The sequence below is a fragment of the Oncorhynchus tshawytscha genome, linkage group LG06 (assembly GCF_018296145.1).
Source record: "Oncorhynchus tshawytscha isolate Ot180627B linkage group LG06, Otsh_v2.0, whole genome shotgun sequence".
Classification (NCBI taxonomy): Eukaryota; Metazoa; Chordata; class Actinopteri; order Salmoniformes; family Salmonidae; genus Oncorhynchus; species Oncorhynchus tshawytscha.
Window position 1 is genome coordinate 9,312,558 of NC_056434.1, and position 26,757 is coordinate 9,339,314.

General features: G+C 44.1%; 1 protein-coding gene across 2 annotated transcripts in view; it reads left to right on the forward strand.

Annotated features, from left to right (window-relative positions):
• psmd1 (proteasome 26S subunit, non-ATPase 1) overlaps positions 1-21,861 on the forward strand; it is a 53,879-nt gene extending 32,018 nt beyond the window's left edge. For both annotated transcript variants that reach the window (XM_024422843.2, XM_042322926.1), the window contains exons 17-25: positions 4,090-4,204; positions 8,636-8,752; positions 10,323-10,425; positions 12,841-13,010; positions 14,269-14,361; positions 14,700-14,792; positions 16,794-16,985; positions 20,277-20,442; positions 21,677-21,861. In XM_024422843.2, the coding sequence (XP_024278611.2) occupies positions 4,090-4,204; positions 8,636-8,752; positions 10,323-10,425; positions 12,841-13,010; positions 14,269-14,361; positions 14,700-14,792; positions 16,794-16,985; positions 20,277-20,423 (1,030 nt within the window). In that variant the 3' untranslated portion in view covers positions 20,424-20,442; positions 21,677-21,861. The remainder of the gene's footprint in view (positions 1-4,089; positions 4,205-8,635; positions 8,753-10,322; positions 10,426-12,840; positions 13,011-14,268; positions 14,362-14,699; positions 14,793-16,793; positions 16,986-20,276; positions 20,443-21,676) is intronic.
• Positions 21,862-26,757: the final 4,896 nt, after the last annotated feature.

Genomic DNA, 26,757 nt, shown 5'->3' on the forward strand with positions numbered 1-26,757 from the left:
TGGTTTTAAAATGAAGATGGCCTGTTTCTGGTTTGAAGGACTATGGTTTGAGCAGTAGCACAACTGTAATAATGTGTACAACGTGTCCGGCAAAAGGGATCCATATTCCTCTGAGCTTTCTTAAGCCGCTTGATAATTATCACGTCCTCCTGGCCTCTTGACGCCATCAAACCGATGAGGTTTTTTCTGAGAAACAGAAAGGACCTCTTCGATTGCAGGGACGCATCATATTTTCTGGTTGAGCTGCGCTATTTTGATTTTTTTTTTTTTGTGAGTTAGTGGCATGAGAGTCATGGCGAGGGATTTGCGACGTTGACGATTATGCTTGTTTTTTTGGAAAAGGCTGAGGGGTCTGTTTTTTTATTATTATAGAGGATTGGTTTACCGCCTATCGTTTTTTGGGTGAATGAATGACGATTAAAACCTAACTGACAGACTCTCAATGACCATTACGGAGAACGGAACCTTTCTGGGAAATCTGAAGGCATATGGTAATATCCTCATCGGTTTCACTGTCCGTGCCATGGGTCTTATCCAACTGCCTTTTTTACAGCATAGCAGGCTGGATAACACGCTCAATATAATGCTGCTGACCTCATCCCATAGTGGCTGTTTGCCTCTGTCTCGACAGATTCCCTAATTCAAGACATTACCATGGGCTATGCTGTAATACATTTCCAGTGTTGATAATGTAGCACACATTGTAGTGATTTGAGTAAGAAGTGAATGTGAAGTCACCACTACTTCTGATGAAATCCCTCTTTCTCAGGCAGTATTGTTCCTGACCAGTCGTAATTGCGTTCCCTTTTTTTTGTGACCAAATATGAGTAATACATGTTTAATTTAGCTGACCGGTTTGGCAGGACTTTTCACTGAAAGACACACTGGAACACATTGCACAGGCTACAACAGTTGACTCATTTGCATTGCAGTAACACATTCTCATTTACAGCAACGACCTGGGGAATAGTTACGGGGGCATGAATGAGCCAATTGGAAGCTGAGGATGATTAGGTGGATGGAACAAAGCCAGTATCACTTCCTCAAAATAGTCAGAATTAATCTAAGATGCCTAAAGAAATCTGTAATTAATTAGGATTTTCTTTTTGACGAGGATGTTTTAGTCGCTAAATTTTTACATCTAGATAAGGCCGCGGTTCCCAAACTAGGGGTCGTATGAAAATGGGGTTGCGGGAGAATTTCCAAAATAACGAACGTTTTTAAATATCATCGTTGTATCTTAAAATCATTGTAATGTGGTTCATCTTAAAAATCTAAATGAGAAGTATTGAAATCTAAAAGATAAATTCAATCGGTTCCCTTAGATCGTGGGCAAAGGCCGTGACTGTGGCTCTTGAATCGGAATGTTTCAAGTGCGGCCTTTCGAACTGTTGTGTGACCGAGCGCTGCAGACAAAGCATTCACATGTGTTTTGGTTCCTGACTTGAAGGGAATAAATACCCTGCAGTCTCACTCAGACCATTAAAACTCACAGTGCCCTTCGGCAGCTCATATCCGTGTGACGCTGGATTCATCAGTGCTCTCGCCTGCATTAAAACCAAATATCCATTTAGGTGGGATGTGACCGCAAGAGGTGAGGTGCACACTGTTGACCCCATGCCCCCTCACTTTGAGAAGCTCTGACATGCATCAAACACACCCATCTCATCAGTGGTGGTGAGATGAGACGTTGTCAGACTCATTTGCAATTGACTGTCATAGCCCCACAATAAAAGTATGTATCGTGAGTTAAGACCATCAGAACTACTGTTAGAATGTTTTGTAATTGACTGCCATAGCCCTGGGGAAAATATATATATTATATTTATTTATATTATATTTATTTGTATTATATTTATTTATATTTATTTATATTATTTATTTGTATTATATTTATTTATATTATATTTATTTATATTATATTTATTTGTATTATATTTATTTATATTTATTTATATTATATTTATATTTATTTATATATATTTATATTTATTTATATATATTTACATATATTTATTTTTTATTTATATATATTTATTTTTATTTATTTATATATATTTATATATATTTATTTTTTATTTATATATATTTATTTTTTATTTATATATATTTATTTTTATTTATTTATATATATTTATTTTTATTTATTTATATATGTATTTATTTATTTATATATTTTTATTTATTTATTTATATATATATATATATATAGTTCCGGAAGAATTTTCACATCAAAATGGGTTTGTGGACGACAAAAGTTAGGGAACCCCTGAGGTGTTTGATGCAGTGTTTCTCTCAAATAAAACCAAAGACAGATCCTCTGTGTAGGTCTGTCTCACTGTATTCTGCAGTAGGATTGGAAAGAGCTCAATCACCGAAGCTGTGTATCCTCTGTTAGTGAACAACCCTAAATCATGACGAACTCACTTACAAAACTCTGTTTTGGACCAGACTGACTTTATGACCAAAATTATCCTCTTTATACTTTGTAGTCAATTTTGATAGTAGAATAAATGTTTCTGATTTAATATCGATGCCACAGAGGCTGTTTTCTATCAGATGATACGTTGTTTATTGACTTCAGTTGCTCTTTTATAGAACCTACATTTCTTGTCCCAGAGCCACTTGCTCTCCGTTCCCACTTTACTCTTAGAATAGAGCCCATTTAAATTCACTTTAAATCTCAAGCGCCTAATGGCAAATGGCCCTTACCCTAACGGCACTTTGAGCCTTAAGTAAAGATGAGGTTAGGGTCCAAAATCTACATCCCACCCTGCTCTTACCTCTATGTTCTCACCCCATACTCCTGTTAGGGTGCTATTGAGGGGAGGAGGGGGGGGTTAACTATAATTACGTAGTGTAAATTGTTTAAAGAAACCATCTTGACACAGCTGCAGACCTGGGAGAGTTTGTATAAGGTCTCGGTTCAAAATGAACATGTGAGGAGTTTCCTCACAATGAGACGTTTGGACCTGTGGAAACCAGGGAAATGTGATGAGGGAAGATACCCTGGCATTTGAATGTAAAACACGATGGTTGAAGGTAGTGGATTGGGAGGGTTAGACCGAAATATTCACTTACACTGGCAGTGTTTAGACTTGAGGTAACATTCTGCCAAATTACACCGTAAGTTGCCATGGGGCACAGTTTTTTTTCTGCCAACGTCCCATCACCTAAATTGTGTTCTTGATCATAATTTTTTAAATATAAAAATCATTATTAACAGTGCCTGTTGGACGGGCGTTATGTTTGAGCGTGCCTGTTCTTTTTGTAAGACTAAAAAGGATTTTGACATGTAGTAGGCTAGTTAAGAGGACAGAGTCTCCTCTGCTGTATGTTTTAATTGTCTTGGCTCAGTCTTCGCTTCAGTCAGCAAAGAAATAACTATTTATGATAAGCAAGAGATAAAAAAAGATAAAAAATGTTGCTCTAGACCTGTGCCATTATACTTCAAGTCAAAGATTTCAATCTTGCAAAATGGTTATAAGCACAAGGTTTTTGTCTTCATACAGCAGCAGCCCCGGATACAATTCATCAAGACTTGCGGAGGTGTCAGACCTATAAATCATTGCCCCTTTTCACACACCGTACACGCCCCCCCAAGTTCCCCCTCCCTCTATCACCGGTTCTGTTGCTGTAATCCCTTTGTTGTGCTGCAGCTTTTAGCCGCCTGTCACCTGAACATTTATTCTGTAATGATATTAAAGTCTTGGACCACGTCCAATTGGATTCATTCCTATGACCCGCAATGTTGACACAACCCCAGTCTCTTCAAAAATGGTCAAAAAAGTTCATCATGATTCATATTAGTTATAGATGTTGTATTAACCATGTTTACATTGTATCTGTACAAGAGGCAAGACTGCAGACTAACAATGAGCGTAAATGAATAACCTATTGACTGTATGTTTGTTTGTGTAACTCTGTTGTTTTTGTCGCACTGCTTTGCTTTATCTTGGCCAGGCCGCAGGGGTAAATGAGAACTTGTTCTCAACTGGCCTACCTGGTTAAATAAAGGTGAAATAATAAATAAATAAAAGATAACCATGTCTCGTCTGTCTCTCTTTCTCGCTCTTTCTGTCTCTATAGGACCCCAGAGCAATGCCCCAGTGTGGTGTCTCTCCTGTCAGAGAGCTACAACCCCCATGTGCGCTGCGGAGCCGCCATGGCCTTGGGCATCTGCTGTGCCGGGACAGGCAACAAGGTAAGTGCCCCTCTTTTCCTTATCCCACCCTACCGCGCTCCCGTCCTCACTTCTCTGTGAACAAGCTGCCAACTTCATTGTCCAGTCCAAAATAAACACTTCTTTAATGCAGCCTAGTGATTCTGAGATAATCAAAAGGGTCTATGCAATATTGGGAAAGCTCCTTCTAGCCAGCTCCTCCCGGCTCCGAGCCTGCCCCGTCGGCTCCGAGCCTGCCACACCATGAGTGTAGCAAAACAAACGGATACCACTGTTTCCTACCTAGGAAGCTGCCCCCCCGGAGGAATTTCTAGCAGCTGTTCGTGTCTATCAGACTGGATAAAGTGTCAGGACTTTGCTAGAATAGGGGCCATGATCACTCCTGGCACACAGTGAGAATCACAGCTAGGATAGGATCTAGCGTGGCTCCTATGTGGAGACTGGGCTTAGAGGGGCTTCAATCTGAACCAACCCTGTTGAAGCATTCAACATACATACACATATTTAGCAGATGTTATTGTGGGTGTAGTGAAAATGCTTGTGCACTTGGTTTTCACAGTGAGATCTGAGAAAGTGCCTGTTTTGACCAGTGGCTAGAGTCTATATTTGGAATGCTTGTTAAAGACATGCTTCAACAATGTTGATACCCTGGAAGGATGACGCCTGCCTATTCCTGCTGACCTCTGTTGGGTCATATAATGAAGCGGTGATGGCAATTTTTCCTTTTTCCTCATCACCATTTTGGTTCTTTGTAGTCCCTTGTCTGTCACCGATACTGATGTCCTATGCTGATCGCAGGGGTTCATCTGAAGTGAAAGGCCTTCAGTAGGGTTAACTACTAGTCCACGCTGCTAAAACAACGGCTTCTCTGTCAGCAAATTATATCCTGAACCACAAAATATAAATGCAACATTTTCAAAGAGTTTACTGAGTTACTATTCACACAGTATAAGGTCAATTGAAATACATTCATTCATCTGTTGATTTCAAATGTTGGTCACGGATTATTTTTGTTTTTAGTGGCATGGATCAGAAAACCAGTCTGCATCTGGTGTGACCACCATTTGCCTCATGCAGCGCGACACACCTCCTTCTCATAGAGTTGATCAGGCTGTTGATCGTGGCCTAAGGAATGTTGTCCCACTTCTCTTCAACGTCTGTGCGAAGTTGCTGGATTTCAGCGGGAGCTGAAACACGTTGTCGTACACGTAGATCCAGAGTGTAATAAATGAAATACAATGCCTGAGATACATTTTGATATATTGCGCAGTTTGGTTGGCATATTGCCACTGAGCTGTACCCTGTCGGCCAGACAAGGACATTGTGGTCAGGGATAGGGTGGGGAGAGAGAAGACGCTGCTGCCAGGCCCAGAACTGCTTAATGATGTGGACTGGTCACTCTCAGGTGCCCGAAGCCCAAACAGTCACAGCCCATTTCACTCGGGCCTTGGTGCCCAGAGGGGAGAACGTTCTAGGCCTACACTGGACTTGGGCCAGACCAGGACTCCAGTCTTCACACAGCCAGTCCTCCAGTACGTTTTAGTTCCGTCCTTGGGTGAGTGGAATGGTGTTGTGGCTGGAGAAGTGGGTCAGCTAGCTATTACATATGGAGCGAATACTCTGTCATCATTTATACATCCTGGGGGTTTGGATATTTTTTTTTATTGCCCTGTAATTTGGGGTTCTTGCTGACTGGTATTGGGTAAAAACATGTTGAGGAAAGCGAGTTGGATTGGAACTGATTTCACGCTCCCTGTGCGTCGTCATGAACATTTAATGCGTTTACGTGCAATTTTTGGGGTTTTGACGAATTGGGTAGAAAATGCACTCTGCGTGAGAAGCCACTTTTTATTTTATTTACCAGCCTTGTGTAAACATTCAAATGATTTCATTATTCTAAGTGACTATGCAGTCCTTTTCATGTTTGACATTAGATATTCTATACATTTCAAATAGGCAAGTAATGGCAGCCGTTTTTGTTTGACTCAATCAATATATTTAAACCTCTTAACAGTGGAGAACTTATCATCAAGCCCGAAGGAGTGATGTCACCCTTCAGTACTACTGAGGCCCCTGTATGCCATGTTCTGCATCAGCCAGCTCTGCTGATTGAACTTAACATTAAATACTCTCAATTGAAACCTCAACCGACTACGGTAGAGGTTGTTGGACCTGTTTTTGAAATGGACCTGGGGCTTTCCCACCCGAACACGATATGCATAAATGATTGTTTAAAAAATATAGAGACCTGTTCCAAACGGACCCGAGGACAACTAGGCTGGTTCCGTATAGACCTGGTTGGATCCAGACTCGATCCAAGGTGAGGGAAGCAGTAGACGAGTACATTTGTAAGCTACTTTATTAACCAGAGCCGATGAAGCGCAAGAGGGAAACTCTAGCAGGCGGAGGAATGGCCTTGCGGTGTGTTTACTGTGAGCAAGTGGCACGGGGAGGGAGATTCAGAGAGACGTCAATCCACGCTAAAAAAAACAGAAGAAAATATCAAGCATACCAAGCCGACTAATTTCTAGCTTGTCATAGCTCGATTATTTATCATAAAATATGATTACGTTAATACCCGTCTTGACTGCTTCAAGCCGATTTTAGAAGCAAGTTAGCTAAACTAGCTAGCTAGGCTAATTGAGACTGCCTGCTTCCTCCTTGTCCTACAATTTCAAATAACAACTCCATTCAGATTATTAAGTAGCAACCTACCTGTTGGCTCTAGTAGCAACCTACCCGTTGGCTCTAGTAGCAACCTACCCGTTGGCTCTAGTAGCAACCTACCCGTTGGCTCTAGTAGCAACCTACCCGTTGGCTCTAGTAGCAACCTACCCGTTGGCTCTAGTAGCAACCTACCCGTTGGCTCTAGTAGCAACCTACCTGCCATGGCAGCAGCTACTCTTCCCGGGGTCCGGCAGAATTAAGGCAGTTATGCAATTTTAAAAACGTTACAATACGTTAATTACAGAATTCACAACACACTGTGTGCCCTCAGGCCCATACTCCACTACCACATATCTACAACACAAAATCCATGTGCATGTCTGTGTATAGTGCGTATGTTATCATGTGTGTATGCATGCGTCTCTACCTGAATCATAGCTCTATGCAGTGCTGTGTAACACCCGCCCGCTTAACCCGTAAGCCAGCTGCACCAATGTGTGGGATGAAACACCGTTTAACTGACGACCGAAGTCAGCCTGCGGGCGTCCGGCCCGCCACAAGGAGTCGCTATAGCGCTATGAGCCAAGGAAAGCCTTCCCTAACCTGGACGACGTTGGGCCAATTGTGCGCCGCCCTATGAGACTCCCGGTCACGGCTGCTTGTGAGACAGCCTGGGATCGAACACTGGTTTGTAGTGACACCTCAAGCACTGGGATGCCCCCATACTGTTTATGTTTTATCCACAACTCTCTGTCCATCGCTGTGGTAATCTGGGAATCCAAAACGTTCCCTACCACTCCCCACCATACAGAACTAGTTCCCCCGCTGCACTTCACTAAAGGATCGTTTTGAAATGCGCCAGTAAAGATTTGAATTTAGATTAGAATGTGCTCACAGGCTCTAGTTGTTTATCCTGTAATGCCTGAAATGTTTTTTTTTCCAGATCAGATTTACCCAGTAAGAGGCATACAACACAGTGTAGGTATAGCCTAAACAACTAGTGTTTTAAAATGTTTTATTTATTTATTATGTCTTCATTTGGGTTCACAGTGCGGACCCAACCAAGGTCCCAGTACCGAACGATCTGGTACGAATACGTGTACCGCTACCGCTGACCAATCAGGAAGTGGAAGTGGTAGCCAGGGCTCTACCAGTGCCCCTCCTACGCCATCGCTCCCCGCACGCCACAGCTCTCCGCTCTGCTTGCCGTGGCAAAGATTCTAAAACCAAAGATAACAGATTCTGAGTTGTTAAAGCCTTTTGTTAAAAGGGGATGCTCACTCATCCTTTTATATGGTTTTAATATGCAGAGTGTAAATAAATAAATCATTTTAAGGACAATAAGGTTTCAGTCTATGAATCCGATAGAGATTTGTAGTGATTGTAGGCCTCATCATGGATCCTCACTGCTGAATGCTAAGGTTTTTCCTGGCACAGCTGAGCCCATCTCTGGTAAGATTTCCAAGCGGTTGAGCTAGCACCCTCTGCCAGCGCTTAACTCTTAATACCCAGAAGAGCGCTGGTCCAATCACTAGGCCAGAGGTTTCTGAGCCAGGCTGAGAGAGTTCACCGTTGACCTTCCCAAGCCTCTTCTCCCTTAAAGAGCTGGTGCTTATACTCTGGTAGTACTGCACTTGTACTTAGGGAATATCACCAAACTTCTATTTACTTACTCTAAGCGACTCGGCACGATAACCTTTAGGTTATCTCATCTTTAGGGTGATCTAGTTTAATTTGTGTATTTTATTGTCATTGACAAGTTTTATTTCCTTCTTCCCCTTTCAGGAGGCCATCAACCTGCTGGAACCTATGACCAACGACCCAGTGAACTACGTGAGACAGGGTGCCCTCATCTCCTCTGCCCTCATCATGATCCAGCAGACCGAGGTCACCTGTCCCAAGGTGGGTGTATGAGAAACAGCCCATCTCATTCACAGCCCACATTTACCAGAGAAACAGCCCATCTCATTCACAGCCCACATTTACCAGAGAAATTGGCCACCAGTAACTTTGTTATTCAGACTAAAATATCTTGAAGTTGATTGGCTAATGTAATCATCTGTTTTAAATGTGATTCTAGCCTATAGAAAGGTTCTCTATTTTGAGTCCAGTCCTCTTCTTCTCTCCTGATGTATCCTAACCCCCGTGGAGGCTCTAGGTTCTAACCAAAAGCTGTCTGAAGTGTTTTGAACTTTCAGCAGAGTGTTGATGGGACTCAGTGCCTAATATGACCACAGCTTTATACCGAGTACAAGGAGGGAGCGAAAAAAGGTGGGGAGGCTTGCTAAAAAATAGCTGTTCTCTCTCTCCATTTTGCACAACAAGCTCTGTCACAGCTGTTTTAAGAAATGCCAGACCCATTTTCAAGCATCATCTGGTCATGGCCTGTAACGTTACAGCAACAGGCTTTGTGCTTGGGGCGGTGTGAGAGATTGTTCAAGAGAGACTGGTTTTAAACTAGAAACAGCAGGAGGCCACTACACTTGTTCAAGAGAGACTGGTTTTAAACTAGAAACAGCAGGAGGCCACGACACTTGTTCAAGAGAGACTGGTTTTAAACTAGAAACAGCAGGAGGCCACTACACTTGTTCAAGAGAGGCTGGTTTTAAATTAGAAACAGCAGGAGGCCACGACACTTCAAGAGAGACTGGTTTTAAACTAGAAACAGCAGGAGGCCACTACACTTGTTCAAGAGAGACTGGTTTTAAACTAGAAACAGCAGGAGGCCACGACACTTGTTCAAGAGAGACTGGTTTTAAACTAGAAACAGCAGGAGGCCACTACACTTGTTCAAGAGAGACTGGTTTTAAACTAGAAACAGCAGGAGGCCACTACACTTGTTCAAGAGAAACTGGTTTTAAACTAGAAACAGCAGGAGGCCACGACACTTGTTCAAGAGAGACTGGTTTTAAAGCTGCAGTATGTCACTTTTTTTGTTGTTGACCAAACTCATAGAAATGTGAGTTATAGAGCTGTCATTCTCATTGAAAGGAAGTCTAAGAAGCAGCAGATCTGTTCTATGTGCCCCGCAGGTGGATCACTTCCGTCACATTTTAATCTCCCTTTACGGATGCTACATGGTCACACACAGTGGTAGTGTTTTAGCCATATGCCGCTGTTCTCCAAATAGTGAAGCCAATACATAGCCGGTCTCTCAGTAAAAAGTCAGTTAGAGAAACATAAAAGGATTTCTAGAGTCAAATAGACTTGAGTTAGTCCTTACCTTCCACCAACAGTGGCTCTCGTCAACGGGTTTTAACCTGTTTTTAATATTATTAAAGGTGGGGGGGGGGTAAGGGCTTGTGGGCCCGGGCGTGCTCATTGACTCAGAATCAAAGCAACGTGGCAGAATAAATGTTTAACATATTTCATTTAATAAGAATGTTAGATTTGTAATGTGGAGACCCACTAAAAGAACTGAACAATGGGAGGGAGTCTTTGTGTTTTTATTTGTTGTTTTCCCGACACACAGGTGAACCAGTTCCGGCAGCTCTACTCCAAGGTCATCAACGACAAGCACGATGACGTCATGGCCAAGTTCGGGGCCATCCTGGCCCAGGGCATCCTGGATGCAGGTCAGTATGTGGTGACATGTGGAGTCACAGGGGTTGGATTTCTTTAGAAGACAAGTGGGTGTATTCATCTGTTTCTGTCTGCTGTTAAGGGGAGGTGTGTCTGCGTACGTGTGTGGTTTACAGGAAGTCCCAGCTCCCCCCAGGGCTTGACCCCGCCTCCCCCTGTGATTTTTCCCAACTGTCTTCTCTGGAAGCGATCTGGTTACGATGTATTAGAGCCTGGCGGGTCAGCAATGTCAACAGCCACATGACTCTTGTGATTACTGTTAGTGTGTGTGTGTATGTGTGTGGTACTTGCTCGTGTACTGTAGCAGTGTTTATTTTTGTTCCCATAATGCTTTCAGATCTTTTTCACTATAGCGACAGTCGAGACCAATCTGGGAGCCCTCGTTCTCCTGCCAAGATGAACTGCAGAGTTCCCCCCCCTCCCTGTTTTCCATCGTGTGAAACCGCCCAGACAAAATCTTTAGTATGGGGTCATTGTAAGATGGCACACGGAGGCTCTCTCCTCTCCCTTTACTACCCTTAACTGTCAGGCCACTGCTACCTGATACACATCCATGTTTTGAGACGGCCTAGAAGGCAGGGTGTTGAGTAACGTCAGGAAGGCAGCTTCCTCCCAAAGAACCATCACTTCACTTCTAGTGTACCACTTTGATTTCAGATAAGGTGATGGGGAGTATTAGTCTGTAGTTATAAGTGTGGTTGTGATTTTGGGGGCAGTTGGATAATCGTATGAAATGACAGGGTTCCGTTTCATGATCTCTGGTGTTCATTACCGAAGGTTTAGCATTCAGAAACAGCTCTCGCAAACAACCACACGCCCAAGGGTTCTCGCTCTCTCGCTCTCTGGATGTTCTCGTTCTCCGGACATTCCCCCTCTTTCTCCCGCTCTCCGGATGTTCTCTCTTTAAAAAAATATACACATTTTATCATTTAGCGGACATTCTATAGCCTTAAAATATATGTATTTTTTAATCATTTTTAAGACATTCTTATCAAGAGCAACAGAAATCCCTCAGCTCTGTTGTGCCGAAGGACCTTATGCCATCACGGAAAAATGCTGGTTGATCTCGGAATTACATAACACCTTGGATTCTGGGAAAGAAAGTCCCCTTCCCCAGGAATAAAAATTAAACTGCCATAAAGTAGGTTGACAAAAATGACAGGATCCCCCCCCCCCAAGTAAATTGCACACTGCTGTCAAGCTGCATCTCAAGTTTTAAGAGACTGTGTGTGTGTGTGTGTGTGCGCGCTCTCATTGTGGCACAGCAACTAGAATCTGTGAGTCACTCTGGCAACCAGTAAATCAATTTGTTCGGGGCATTAGGGGGCCATTTCAGCCGTCAAAATAAAGTTATCAAATCACCCAGAAGTCATCATTGTAATTACCAGCCCAGTCAACTGGGCTGCGGGTAGGCCTGTTTAAATGAAAAACGGCCCGTGATTCAACCACCATTGTCTGATCTGATTTCACATTGGAAACATTTCCAGCTGTCTCTGCTGTTATAATGTATTTTAATCAAAGGGTTCCTCCTTAGTAACTCTTGTTTTGAAGGGAGTTTTTACAATGTTTGTATGAGGATTGGGGAAGGACCTCCCAACTGATTCCAATCCCCTTTTCATCCATCCTGTCACTCCTCTGCAACCCTCTTCCTCCCACTCCCTAGCTCCCTTCATCCTCTTCTCCCTAGCGGTCTCCCAGAGGGCAAAAGAGGTCTATTGTTCTACTTGTCTGCATCCTAGCCCTTGACCCCGTTTTGTACACTGGACAAGGCTTTATTACCTCACACTAGCCATGCCACATTGTCTTACTGCCATTTTGTTCTTAAAAAAAATATAAGTTTAAAGGTCATAAATGATCTAAAGGAAATGAAAGTGGGGGCCTGGGATTAGGAGTAATCACAATGATTTAGTGAAATGGCTGGCTTTTGTCAGTGTAGTATGTTAGTTAATTAACCCCTCATTATTCACTTCTTGTTTGTGGCTGCGTGCCCAACGGCACCCTATCCTCTTTATAGTGTATTTATTTAGGCCAAAGTACCCTTAGGGACGCAGCCTTTATAATGACATGGGGCGGCAGGGTAGCCTAGTGGTTAGAGCGTTGGACTAGTTACCGGAAGGTTGCAAGTTCAAACCCCCGAGCTGACAAGGTACAAATCTGTCGTTCTGCCCCCTTGAACAAGCAGTTAACCCACTGTTCCTAGGCCGTCATTGAAAAATAAGAATTTGTTCTTAACTGACTTGCCTAGTTAAATAAAGGTCAAATAAAAATTAAAAATAAGCATGACAGTAGAGGAACCCACCATAACATCATATAAAGTTATAATATGAGATTTGAGCGTTATAATGGAAGCAATACATACCAAAGTGAAATGTCAAAACCCTCTACTTCCCTGTGCCCTTTGTGTGCAGGTGGTCGTAACGTCACCATCTCCCTGCAGTCGAGGACGGGCCACACCCACATGCCGTCAGTGGTGGGCCTGCTTGTGTTCACCCAGTTCTGGTTCTGGTTCCCCCTCTCCCACTTCCTCTCCCTGGCCTTCACCCCCACCGCCATCATCGGACTCAACAAGGACCTCAAGGTAAACGTGCCACCCCACTGTGTCCATGTCAGTCCCACCCCACTGTGTCCATGTCAGTCCCACCCCACTGTGTCCATGTCAGTCCCACCCCACTGTGTCCATGTCAGTCCCACCCCACTGTGTCCATGTCAGTCCCACCCCACTGTGTCCATGTCAGTCCCACCCCACTGTGTCCATGTCAGTCCCACCCCACTGTGTCCATGTCAGTCCCACGCCACTGTGTCCATGTCAGTCCCACCCCACTGTGTCCATGTCAGTCCCACCCCACTGTGTCCATGTCAGTCCCACCCCACTGTGTCCATGTCAGTCCCACCCCACTGTATCCATGTCAGTCCCACCCCACTGTGTCCATGTCAGTCCCACCCCACTGTGTCCATGTCAGTCCCACCCCACTGTGTCCATGTCAGTCCCACCCCACTGTATCCATGTCAGTCCCACCCCACTGTGTCCATGTCAGTCCCACCCCACTGTATCCATGTCAGTCCCACCCCACTGTGTCCATGTCAGTCCCACCCCCTGTATCCATGTCAGTCCCACCCCATCCATGTCAGTCCCACCCCATGTCCATGTCAGTCCCACCCCACTGTGTCCATGTCAGTCCCACCCCACTGTGTCCATGTCAGTCCCACCCCACTGTGTCCATGTCAGTCCCACCCCACTGTATCCATGTCAGTCCCACCCCACTGTATCCATGTCAGTCCCACCCCACTGTGTCCATGTCAGTCCCACCCCACTGTATCCATGTCAGTCCCACCCCACTGTGTCCATGTCAGTCCCACCCCACTGTGTCCATGTCAGTCCCACCCCACTGTATCCATGTCAGTCCCACCCCACTGTGTCCATGTCAGTCCCACCCCACTGTATCCATGTCAGTCCCACCCCACTGTATCCATGTCAGTCCCACCCCACTGTGTCCATGTCAGTCCCACCCCACTGTGTCCATGTCAGTCCCACCCCACTGTGTCCATGTCAGTCCCACCCCACTGTGTCCATGTCAGTCCCACCCCACTGTATCCATGTCAGTCCCACCCCACTGTGTCCATGTCAGTCCCACCCCACTGTCCATGTCAGTCCCACCCCACTGTGTCCATGTCAGTCCCACGTATCCACTTTGTCCATGTCAGTCCCACGCCACTGTGTCCATGTCAGTCCCACCCCACTGTGTCCATGTCAGTCCCACCCCACTGTATCCATGTCATTTCCCACCCCACTGTATCCATGCCAGACTATTCTCTCAGCTGTTGTCTTCCCTGTCCAGATGCCCAAGGTGCAGTACCGCTCTAACTGCAAGCCTTCCACCTTCGCCTACCCTCCGGCCCTGGAGGTACCCAAGGAGAAAGAGAAGGAGAAGGTGAGAGTCCCTCAATAGTGACGTCACCCTGTTTTAATGGACTGAAGTCGCCTTCGCAGCTTCTCATGCTCATCCTGAATGAAATGTCCTCAGCCAAGATCCATTTATTGTTATTAAGAGTCCCTTTTGAACTCTCATTTCCATTTTGTCAGTCTGAGACCATGTTATTTTGGCCACTCAGAGTCTTGGCTCATTATAGAACATGGGTACATTTTAATAACGTAATATAAAAAAAACAGAGGATATTTTTGAGAGGTTTTGCCATTGCCCCTCGGTGCCTTGTTTATTTCTGTGCCAACACCCCCTTCATTTAGTCTCTCTCTCTTCCTCCATTACAGGTGTCTACTGCTGTTCTCTCCATCACAGCCAAAGCTAAGAAGAAGGAGAAAGAGAAGGAGAAGAAGGAGAAAGAGGAGGAGAAGATGGAAGTAGTGAGTATATGAACACAATCATTTCATAGGACGGCCAGCCTCATAGAGACCACTTTCTATTTATTATTTTTTTAAATAGTTTTTCTTCAAGTTAAGTCTTGCTTTTTATGTAGATGTTTTTTTAACCTTCCTCAAGTAGGAATCCTGTAGCCCCTGTCCCAAACAACAGATCTTTGCTCGTGTTGACCAGCCTATTGAGGAATGTTCTGTGTAATTGGTCGTGAGGAACTAATGGTTCAAAGACCTGAAAACAGTCTCCCTTAACGTCTCGGACCTCTGCAGTCTGCAACTTCTGCCACTAATATTTCACTCAGTATCCCACAAAGCTTCTTATGTCTGATGTCCAGGCACACAGACACCTGCAGAGGAGACCATTTCAAAGGTAAGAAAACCATCAATGAAATGAGTCAACTCTCCCATTTTTTGTTTTGTTTTAAGTAGCAGTTCCAAATCAAATTTTAATTGTCACATACGCCAAATACAACAACCTTTTACAGTGAAATTCTTACTTCCAAGCCCTTAACCAACCATGCAGAGAGAATAATTTTCTCAGGAAATCTTGAGTGAACTCTCTCGCTGAAATCTAATTAGCGTAATAATAAAAAAAATGCCCATCAATCCATCAGTTTCAACTAGAGAAATACGTTGTTGTTTTTTTGCATGAGCATCGCGTTAAGTCCTCCGCGTCCGCCAATGCCGGCCTTCTGAGGTGAAAGGTGACCGAGCTACAGCGGTGTTGTCAGACCATGAGACATCCCGAAAATCAGTCTTCTCACGAAAACGTCTGTATTGTCCGAACGGTTTGGCCTAGAAACTAATATGACCACATGAAAATACGTAAAATAAAATAAAAGGATAACAAATGTTTAAAACAGACACTTCAGAACAAACTTGCTTTTAGATTTTTTTTTTTTGGGGGGGACAATCTTTTGTTCCATGTAGAGAATCTGTTATTCCATGTGTTTATCGGCTAAAAGGCCAAAAATATATTTTTATTCAAATAACAACAAAAAATGTTTTCAAGGGGTCTTAGAATTTCAAATCAGGAACCGAAGTGTGTGTGTGTGTGTGTGTCCCCCCCCGCTGCCCCCAGGGCTTAGACTCTTATGGGTTAACGTAGCAGTTCTTAAGAAATGTGAGTGAACTAGGCCTTTTTAAAATATCAGTTCTCAGGAAATGAGTGAAGTATCCCTTTAAGGAGCAGCTATCTGCCAGCCCTGGCAAAGTCCCCCAGCCCCCCCCACTGATGTGACCAAGTTATCCATGAAGCACACGGCTGGAATACATACCATTACTGACAGCCTCTGTCAACCCAGTGCCAGTATTGCTTTCAGTGGGATGTTGACTGCTGGGCGTGATCGCTATGTTTGATGGCGTCCACCATGCTAGATTTCACGTCCTCGTTGAGGGATGGCTCTGCGATCTCAGGCAAAGTTGGATCCGCTGAGTTTGATTGATTGGACTTGGTGTCATCGAGGTTAACGAGAAGGAGGGAGTATTTTAACCCTCAGTTATATCAGTTTGTTCGTTTTAACCAAAGGCATTGGACAGTGGAGATTTTGTTTTATTCTCTCACACAAACACTGTGTGGAAGTGTTGTTTTTAGTTGACACACACACACACACGTAGATAAACAGGACTGCTGATACAAGTCATTGCACACCTATGGTCCAGTTTTCAGCCTAGCGTCAGATGGTGCAGGGCCTTGTGGTAGCAGCAGGGAGAGGGACAGATAGGAGGCAGGGAGAGCCTGACAAATCACTGGCCACCAAGTGCAAGACAACCAATAAGGAGTGTGTCACCCATCTCCAGATTAACACGTCTTCCAGGGTGGTGGTGTCAGGAAACGTATGAAATGAAGACGCACTTTATTCCGAGGTGACCCTTACTGCCATCGTCATCTTTTTTTATCATCCAATGCATTGCTGGCTCACTGAGTCGTGGGTTTTCATCAGGAAAAGGGAGGGAAAACGCTTAACATTGTATTTGTTGAATTCTCAGGAGGTACAGGAGGCTGAGAAGGAAAAGAAAGATGAGGAGAAAGAGAAGGAGAAGGAGAAAGAGAAGGAGAAGGAGAAGAAGAAAGAACCCGAGCCCAACTTCCAGCTGATGGAGAACCCAGCCAGAGTGATGCCCGCCCAGCTCAAAGTGCTCAACATGCCCGAGACGTGCCGCTACCAGCCCTTCAAACCGGTACGTACGGTTGGTGTGTGGGTCTGTGAACGCGTGACTTTTCTAAAGTGCGTTTCTGGTAGAGATGTGACACATATTTATTATTATTTTTTACTGGGGTTTTTTAAAAAATCATAAAATGGTGTGAATTCACAATTCAGATATGGTCCTGCTTATGACCGCTAGGGGGCAGCGCAGTTCAATCTACTGCTGTCCTGGCTACCTACCAGACAGAACAGTTCAATCTACTGCTGTCCTGGCTACCTACCAGACAGAGCAGTTCAATCTACTGCAGTCCTGGCTACCTAGTAGACAGCACTCACCTTACTGCTGTCCCCCACCCACTAGATAATGCCATTTCAGGTTCTCTGCTGTGTTCCTCTCCATGTGCTCGGTTGTCAGTAGTACATTGGACTTCATTTCCCACTTCTCATCAATGTGATGGCTCGTTGCAGTAATGTATGGCGACGTGTTCATAGACATTCGACCACCTGTTGTTAACGCCACATATGTTGTTTGAGAACTCGCGCTTTATACTTGCATAGCGATCATTATACAATTTTTCATCCAGGGCCGTCACGGTTTTTCGACATGTCATCTTGTAGTCTGGTTCTAGTCATGCCATCAGGGCAGTGAAGCCAGCATACTCTACCATTGATAATGGCCGCATATCAACTGCAATCATTTCTTTTTAAAATTCTAGTTAGTTAGTCTTGTCTCATCGCTGCAACTCCCGTACGGACTCGGGAGAGGCGAAGCTCGAGAGCCCCGCGTCCTCCGAAACACAACCCAGCCAAGCCGCACTGCTTCTTGACACAACGCCGGCTTAACCCAGAAGCCAGCTGCAACAATGTGTCGGAGAAAACACTGTACACCCGGCGACCGGGTCAGCGTGCACTGCACCAGGGCCGCCACAGGAGTCGATAGTGCGCAATGGGACAAGGACATCACTGCAAAAACTGTTTGCAAATGTTTAAAAAAGACAAAACGGAAATATCACATTTACATAAGAATTCAGACCCTTTCCTCTGTACTTTGTTGAAGCGCCTTTGGCAGCGATTACAGCCTTGAGTCTTCTTGGGTATGATGCTACACGCTTGGTACACCTGTATTTGGAGAGTTTCTCCCATTCCACTCTACAGATCCTCTCAAACTCTGTCAGGTTGCATGGGGAGCATCGCTGCACAGCTATTTTCAGGTCTCTCCAGAGATGTTCGAATGGGTTCAAGTCCGGGCTCTGCCTGGGCCACTCATGGACATTCAGAGACTTGTCCCGAAGTCACTCCTGTGTTATCTTGGCTGTGTTTTCCGTGTCGTTGTTATGTTGGAAGGTGAACCGTCGCGCCAGTCTGAGAACCTGCCCCAGAGCACTCAGGACTTCATCAAGGATCTCTCTGTACTTTGTTCATTTTTCCCTCGTTCCTGAATCTCCCAGTCCCTCCCACTGAAAAACATCCCCACAGCAAGATGCTGCCACCACCATGCTTCACCATAGGGATGGTACCAGGTTTCCTCCAGACGTGATGCTTGACATTCAGGCCAAAGAGTTCAATCTTGGTTTCATCAGACCAAAGAATCTTGTTTCTCATGGTCTGAGATTCCTTTAGGTGCCTTTTGGCAAACTCCAAGCGGGCTGTCATGTGCCTTTTTACTGAGGAGTGGCTTCCGTCTGCCCACTCTACTACCATGAAGGCCTGATTTGGTGGAGAGCTGTAGAGATGGTTGTCCTTCTGGAAGGTTCTCCCATCTCCACAGAGGAACTATTGCTCATTTTGGCTGGGCAGCCAGCTCTGGGAAGAGTATTGGTGGTTATAAACTTCTTCCATTTAAGAAGGATGGAGACCATGTTCTTGTGGACTTTCAATACTGCAGAATTGTTTTTGGTACCCTTCCCCAGATCTGTTCCTCGACACATCCCGTCTCAGAGCGCTACGGTCAATTCCTTCGACCTCGTGGCTTTGTTTATGCTCTGACATGCACTGTCAACTGTGGGATCTTATATAGACTGGTGTGTGCCTTTCCAAATCATGCCCAATCAATTGAATTTACCACAGATGGACTCCAATCAAGTTGTAGAAACATCTCAAGGATGATCAATGGAAACAGGATGCACCTGAGCTCAAGTTCGAGTCTCATGGCAAAGGGTCTGAATACTTATGTAAATATTTTGAAAATCCAGTTTCTGCTTTGTCATTATGGGCTATTGTGTGTAGAGTGAGGATTTGATTTAATCAATTTTTTAGAATGAGGCTGTAATGTAATGAAATGTGGACACAGTCAAGGGGGTCTGAATACTTCCCGAATGCACTGTATCCGTGGCAAATTATTTGAAAGATGTTTATCCTTCTATTGACAGAATTGTTGCATTACGCATGTTTTATTTATTTTAGCCTTGATGATGATCCAGACCGGTGGGTGGTAGTTTTGGGTTAATTGCAATGCCATTTCAATTTGGTCAAAAATAAAGATTTTCATTTTTTAAATTTTTTTTTAGCTTTTGGATCCAGCGTTGGAGCTGTCATCAGTCATCTTTTTTTCGTCTTTCCAACCAAGCCCCGGTTATATCCACGGTGTCTTACAGTTGCCTGAGAATAAATCACTCTGGCCCTGCGCAAAATGTTGACAGCTTTCCACAGTAAATAAAATGAGATATGCAGTCACCCACACACTTATCCTAATCCCACTCCTATAAAGAGGACTATCGTTTGGTTACATGTCAAATCAACACGCATCGAGCTGAGAGCAATGCATCATGGGTCATATCATATGACACTTGAGTTTTTTTGCTCTTGTCTGTATTCTAAAACAATTTTTTTTGAAGGCGGTGTTGTAAGATGAAGTGAATCATTTTTGTGGGGCCAGGGTATGCCTCCCACCTCCCCTTCTATATTGTGATGATTCCATTTCACCTATTCCATAGAAGGCAATCCGAGCACACAGCAACTGTTCCAAAGGTCTTGTAGTGTGGTCTGTGTGTAAATTAGTATTACTTAGCTGCCCAGAGATAATGTAGGAGGAAAAATCTAGTCTGGGCAGTGCTCACCATACCTGATGCTTTAGTCTGGACCTGACCATACCTCTAAATGATTTACAGTGATAACCAAGCTGCATGATGTATTGTACAACCACTACAAGGGCCATGTGCTCACAGAGTATGACGAGACAACGAACTCATTTGGGGAGGTAGACGAGGTGTTGTGTAATACGACACCTGCACCACCCCCAGAAAATTAACCTTTTTTTTAAAAAAAGACACCCAACATTGGTCGAACAGCTTAGTCCCTCATGTCCGTGTCCCTTATCTGTCTCCAGCTGCACACCGGCGGCATTATCATCATGAAGGACACCAGCGAGGAAGAGGAGGAGCTGGTGGAGCCTGTCTCTGCCCACGGCCCCAAGATCGAGGAGGAGGAACAGGAGCCCGAGGCCCCCGAGTCCTTCGAGTACGTTGACGAATGAACGCTGTCCAAGCAAAAAGGTATGTGTCCTGCACCAGTGTTTACCACATGATGGATCTGGCTACAATTGATGGTTTGCAGATAAAAAAAATTGAATGGGTTCACTCTGAAAGTGAGGGTTTTTGCTTAGAAACAAGTTTTGTTTCAGCAAATGCTGTAGATAGTGCTGAACACGTTGTATCCCCAGCCTAGGGGTAAATATAGTGATCATTTCCTCACGCTTTTGTGCAAGAACTCAAACATTCAGGATCAAGCAACCTGAATATTCAGCATCGCCTTGTAATTATACAGACAACCGTCTCAGAGTAGCTATGTCACATTGATGGTTCAGAGAGAGGTAATGGTACAGTGTGCAGGTCTTTGGGTTCTTGTTCCCATGCCTAACCTGGCTCGCGTTCATCAGTGTCTATGGAATGTAAACCGTGCTGCCGTCGCCAAACCACCCCCCCGAGGGCAAACCCTCCATCTGTAATTGCACCGCATAGAGAGCCGAGCTAGATTGTGCTGATGGCCAAAAACGACAAAACAATGTTATGTTTGTCTTGGTCCTCATTTTATCCCCCAGGGTTGTACATACATACTGTATGTTAAACAAGATTAAAGTTTAGATATTGCTATGCCCTTTGGGAACAAAAATGCTCCTGCTCTGCGAGTACGATGATTTCAAAAACACACCACTGTGGTCAATATTTTAAAAGAAATCTCTTAAACTGTCCAATATTTCCAGAGGTCTAGTTGAAATAGTTTTCCTTTGAAAAAAATGGTAATTGATTATGTTAAAAAGCAGCTATTCTGTATAGGAATGTTGTGGGCGTAATATACCTGTAATTGAAAATATTAATGTGAGTAGACTGCTGATTGGCCAACTCATCCTCCTCTGAGGAAATGACAGGCATTTTTAAAATTATCTGACATAAAGTTTTAGTATTTTTTTGAAGTGTTTATTGAAGTGCTTATTTTTCTACAATTGATGCTTTGGTCACACGAGTATATGACGAGTCGTCAACATTATTTGGGTACGAGTTAACAGAATATTAACTTTTAAAAGTAAGATTTTTCGCTGCACAGTTACTTTAATGACAGTTACGATAATTTAAAAGTTCATTGTCATTTAATAAACATTTGAATATAGATATGCCCAATAAACAAAACATTCCTGTAAAAAAAAAAAGTTATGAATTATGGGTGTTTTGTGATCAAACACAGAGCCTGGTCAGGTGGTATCCTAACCGCTCTGTCCTTTTGCTTCCACAGGTGACGTTACCAGGCTTCTACAGGAAGAATCTTCACATCCCAGCATGCACCTCTTTGTCTACTCCCCCTTACTTATTTTACATGCTCCTTCCCTGTCATGGCCCCCTTTGTCAGACAGGGAATGTTTGACATTCTCTTGTTAAATGGTATCATTTTCTGTCAGTACAATAAAATGAAAAAGTGGAGCATGTGTGCTTATTTTTTTCCCTGCATGTGCTGTGTGTACATAGTGTAATCCCCCTAATCATACACGTTTAGGATAGTTTACATTCCCTCCAGTGTTTCATCACAGCCTGGCCACCAGCCTGCTATTATTCTGCCCAGTCTAGTTTACACAAAACACAGTGAACGGTCTCCCCATCACACTGCTGAAGTCTCCTTACCATACCCAGGGCTTGAACACACACTCACATTGAATGCACAAGGGCAATACACTCTTAGACATACACATCAGATTTAAACAAATAAATAAAAGATAAATGTAGACATCTCAACGGGCGTTTTAGTCTTTGGCTGTGAAGTGCGAACCGTCAACGGAGAACTAGATGAGGGATGTTCCACATTGAGTTTAAGTGACACAGGGTGTTAGTTTCCCAAGTTGGGTTCGGTTGTTTAGGAAAGCCTGTGGAATGCCAGTTGGGGTTATGGAGCTAACGTTTGAAAATGTAACATTAGAAGCAACTGTTCTTTAATACTTTAAGGTCGTTAGTGTTTTAATATGTGCCCTCTTCATTCCATTACCATCTGGGGGAAAAGATGAGTTTACATGAAATGCTGCTGGGCAAGAATTAACAAAGCAAGTTGGGCGACGTGAAGCCACTATAGAATGTGTTGCATGTCGGAAAACAATTAACTTACTTCATTTTATGTCGCTACAAACGTTTGACCTATTTTGCTATTTTGGGAGAGAGAGAAGTGTGCTTCACTGCATGAAAACAATCAATGGTTATTCCTCCTCACTATAGTCCTTTCTACCTCAGCTATTTAGTAACACTAACCCATGCAGCTGTGGTCTGTCACCACAACGTGTTAAAAACAAGGTTAAAGAAATAGAGCCCTGGTTGGTTAAGTCTACTGTGCACCTGAGAAAATAAACAAAAAGTATGTCACTCCATCTTCCTGCTTGTCAGGGGAGCATTTCAATGCACCTAATCAAATTAAACTTTGTTATATGAACCAGCTACTGTATCATTGAGTGCATGCAGAAAATGCTATAAGCTATTTCCAGGTCTCTTCAGAGATGTTCAAACGGGTTCAAGTCTGTGCTCTGGCTGGGCCACTCAAGGACATTGCGACTTGTCCCTAAGCCACTCCTGCGTTGTCTTGGCTGTGTGCTTAGGGTCATTGTCCTGTTGGAAGGTGAACCTATGCCCCAGTCTGAGGTCTTGACTGCTCTGGAGCAGGTTGTCATGTTTTCATCGAGGATCTCTGTACTTTGCTTTGTTCATCTTTCCGTCGATCCTGACTAGTCTCCCAGTCCCTGTCGCTGAAAAACATCCCCACAGCAAGATGCTGCCACCACCATGCTTCAACATAGGGATGGTGCTAGGTTTCCTCCAGATGTGATGCTTGGCATTCAGGCCAAAGAGATCAATCTTGGTTTTATCAGACAGAAGAATCTTGTTTCTCATGGTCTGAGTCCTTTAGGTGCCTTTTGTCAAACTCTGGGCCGGCTGTCATGTGCCTTTTTACTGAGGAGTGGCTTCCGTCTGGCCACTCTACCATAAAGGCTTGATTGGTGGAGTGCTGCAGAGATATTTGTCTTTGTGGAGATGGGAGAACCTTCCAGAGAGGAACTCTGGAGCTCTGTCAGAGTGACCCTTCCCCAGATCTGTGCCTCGACACAATCCTGTCTCGGAGCTCTACAGACAATTCCTCCGATCTCATTGTCTTGGTTTTTGCTCTGACATGACCTGTGAACTGTGGGACCTTATATAGACAGGTGTGTACCTTTCCAAATCATCTCCAATCATTTGAATTTACGACAGGTGGACTCCAAGTTGTAGAAACATCTCAAGGATGATCAATGGTAACAAGATGCACTTGAGCTCAATGTTGAGTCTCAGTGCAAAGGGTCTGAATACTTATGTAAATAAGCTATTTCTGTTTTTTTATTTCTAAAAACATCTTTTCACTTTGTTATTTTGGGGTATTGTGTGTAGATTGAGGATTTATTTAATCCATTTTAGAATAAGGCTGTAACAGAACACAATGTGTAAAAAGTCAAGGGGCCTGAATACTCCAGTTTGCAGTTGTAAATGAGAACTTGTTCTCAACTGGCCTACCTGATTTAAATAAAGGTGAAAAAATAACAATGCTTTCCGAATGCATTGTACCCAACCAAGCTCCAGTATCTGTGTGTTAGAGATGCGCCTCCTCTTTCACACCCAGGAAGCTCAGATTCAAACTCCCAGTAGACTGCTCTACAAGCGTTATGTCAAAATATGTTAATTACTGACCAAATATGGAGTTTCGCTAAGTTGCTATCTTTTATTTACTCCCGTTACGGCCGGTATGTACTTACAAAAAAAATCTAAATATGTGTTTTTACAAGCAACCTAAAAAGTGTCTCTTCAGCACCTCCAATGACAACAGCTCAATATGTTGGAGGTGCTGAAGAGACATTGTTTTCAGTTGCTTCTACGTTTTAATTTGGACTTTTTTTGGAAGTACATACAGGAGTAAATGAAAATAGTTGCTCAGTGAAACTCCATATTTGGTGAGTAACAAACTTATTTTGGTATAACGCTTGCAGAGCTGTCAGAGTTTGAATCTGAGCTTCCTGGGTGTTGGAAAGGTGACACGTCACACTGGAACAACTGAACCTCAAACATGCCACAGGAAGTTGTAACAGCCTGTAGTCCCCAACTGACACGAGGAAATGTTTAGTCATACTCTGAGCCTCCCTTCTCCACCCTGTTTCCCAAAGGAGATGAGATGACCGCCAATGTTTCACTTCCCGTATGTCTGTTCTATGCGGGTGGGATATTGTAGATTTCTGGGGGGAAAAAGTGGAAAATCTAAATTCCTGGAAGAACCTTGTAAATCTGAAATAGTTCACATTGTCTGTTTATTTTGCCTCAGCGTTTCTCTTCTTCAACATGCCATCCTTGGCACTCACTTATCTGACCAAGTAATTTAACAGAGTAATGAGATGTTGGCACACACACCCTTTCCATCAGCAGCATTGGTTCTTTATGACCCCAGTACTGACAAATGGAATAATTCTATAGGTAACCAACTCTAACCATGGCCTTATTCTGTGACCTGAACCTGTCATGTAACCTTAAATTCTAAAACACAAACTTGTCTTCATGAATCAATATCTGGCGCAACATCAGTTCTAAAATTGGTGAGCTGTGATGTAGTTGGTGTTAGAAGTGAAACTCCTCGGCGTCATTTCCCAACGGGGACAATATGCCCAACACCATACAAGGCGAAAAGTTACTCCTGATGTGGCGTCCAGCCAGTCCGAGCCGTGAACCCTGGGGAGCAGTTCTGGCCAGGCGGTAGACTGGCGCCTCCAGTGCCGTTTCAGCATACTGATGAATGAGAGAAGGAACCAGCATACCTTTGGCGTTCTCGCCCGTGGAGTCACCGTCTGTTGGAAACGTTGGTGAGTAAGTGTCGATGAAATGATTGCAGCTCAACAGCTCTCATGTTGTTTAGGCAAACAAGCAGTCCCACCAGGTCAGGGTGGGCCAATAGAATTGTCGGAGGGGATGGTTGTTAAATTGATTGTGTGGCTATGGAGCTGAAGGCAGGGTTAAGGCCCCAGCGTGTTTGCTTGACTTATAGGCCAGCGAGTGACATGCAGGCGGTCCATGGGACTCTGGACAGGGCAGACTGTTTTGACTCCTCAATGAGACTTGAGATCTAACGGGTGGGATGTTGTGCATCTAGGCTGATGTCCAAAATCCTAGTATCTCTGAACTAAAAGGCAGGGTACTTCAGTCAGACCTCCCATTGAGACGAGCATCATCTAGGAAAATATGGAGAGACAATCTATTGGGTCGTGATGATATGATTAATATGCTGTGGTTTGTTTTCATGTCTCCGTGATGTGATGAATATGCTGTGGTTTTGTTTGTTTGCCTCTGTCGCAATTTCTTCTGAAGTGCTTGACAAATGTAATTTTCAAATATACTAAATTGAGCTTTTCCCCCCCTGTTACAATCAACTAGTGCAGCTGAGTTCAGAACTCTTCCTTAATCCATTGCATTGGAGAATGGAAGACCTGTTTGGCTATATTACAAATAAATATGTCCAATGTACAATTGCAGAGAAATACTGTACCAATGACATGAGTCTAGTTTGCATCACAAGAGTAGCTGCTCTTACGCGACCTAGCTTTCTCGTGTTTTACATGAATGGCTTACTGTATGTTTGATTCCAGTCACCCTCCGCAACAGGAGTCCTATTGCTTTTGCATGTGGTTAGGTTCTGTTCAGCAAGGTTTTTGGAACATCAAAGCTTCTGCGACCGCTGATTTAAACACCTCAAATGTCCTCTTCTGTCAACCTCAGACGTATTGGGTTTCAGCTCTCGGAGGGCTGACACAACCACCCAAGACCAGTGTGGAAGATGAGGCAGTCTAGGGGTATTTTATTAGGATCCTCATTAGCTATTGCGAAAGCAGCAGCTACTCTTCCTAACAAATCTCACAGAAGTATGGAAGCCATAATATCATATACTTCCATAAAGGTGTAATGGTAATAGCTAAGGAGGCATGTCAGTATGGGTAGACTAGCCATTCTTCACTCTCTCCAGCTTCGGTTCCCCACACCTGGCAGAGAGGGGCGTTCTGTGGCCCTCTGAACAGCTGAAGGCCAGACCTGTGATGGTGAGGACTTCATTTTCCTATATGGGTCGTCCCACTGGAAAGGCTGACCGCTGGCTGCTCACCGGGTGTGGAGGACAGACCTCCAGGGAGCCCTCTCTCACCCCCCCCCCCACACACTCAATATCGTCTCCTCTAAAGGGGAGGCGCTACAGGGCCAGCCCATTCTGGGAACCAGGGCTGGAGACATAAACAGCACAACTGCAGAATGAAGTAGCAAGTAAGAGGAGGGGTGGAAGGA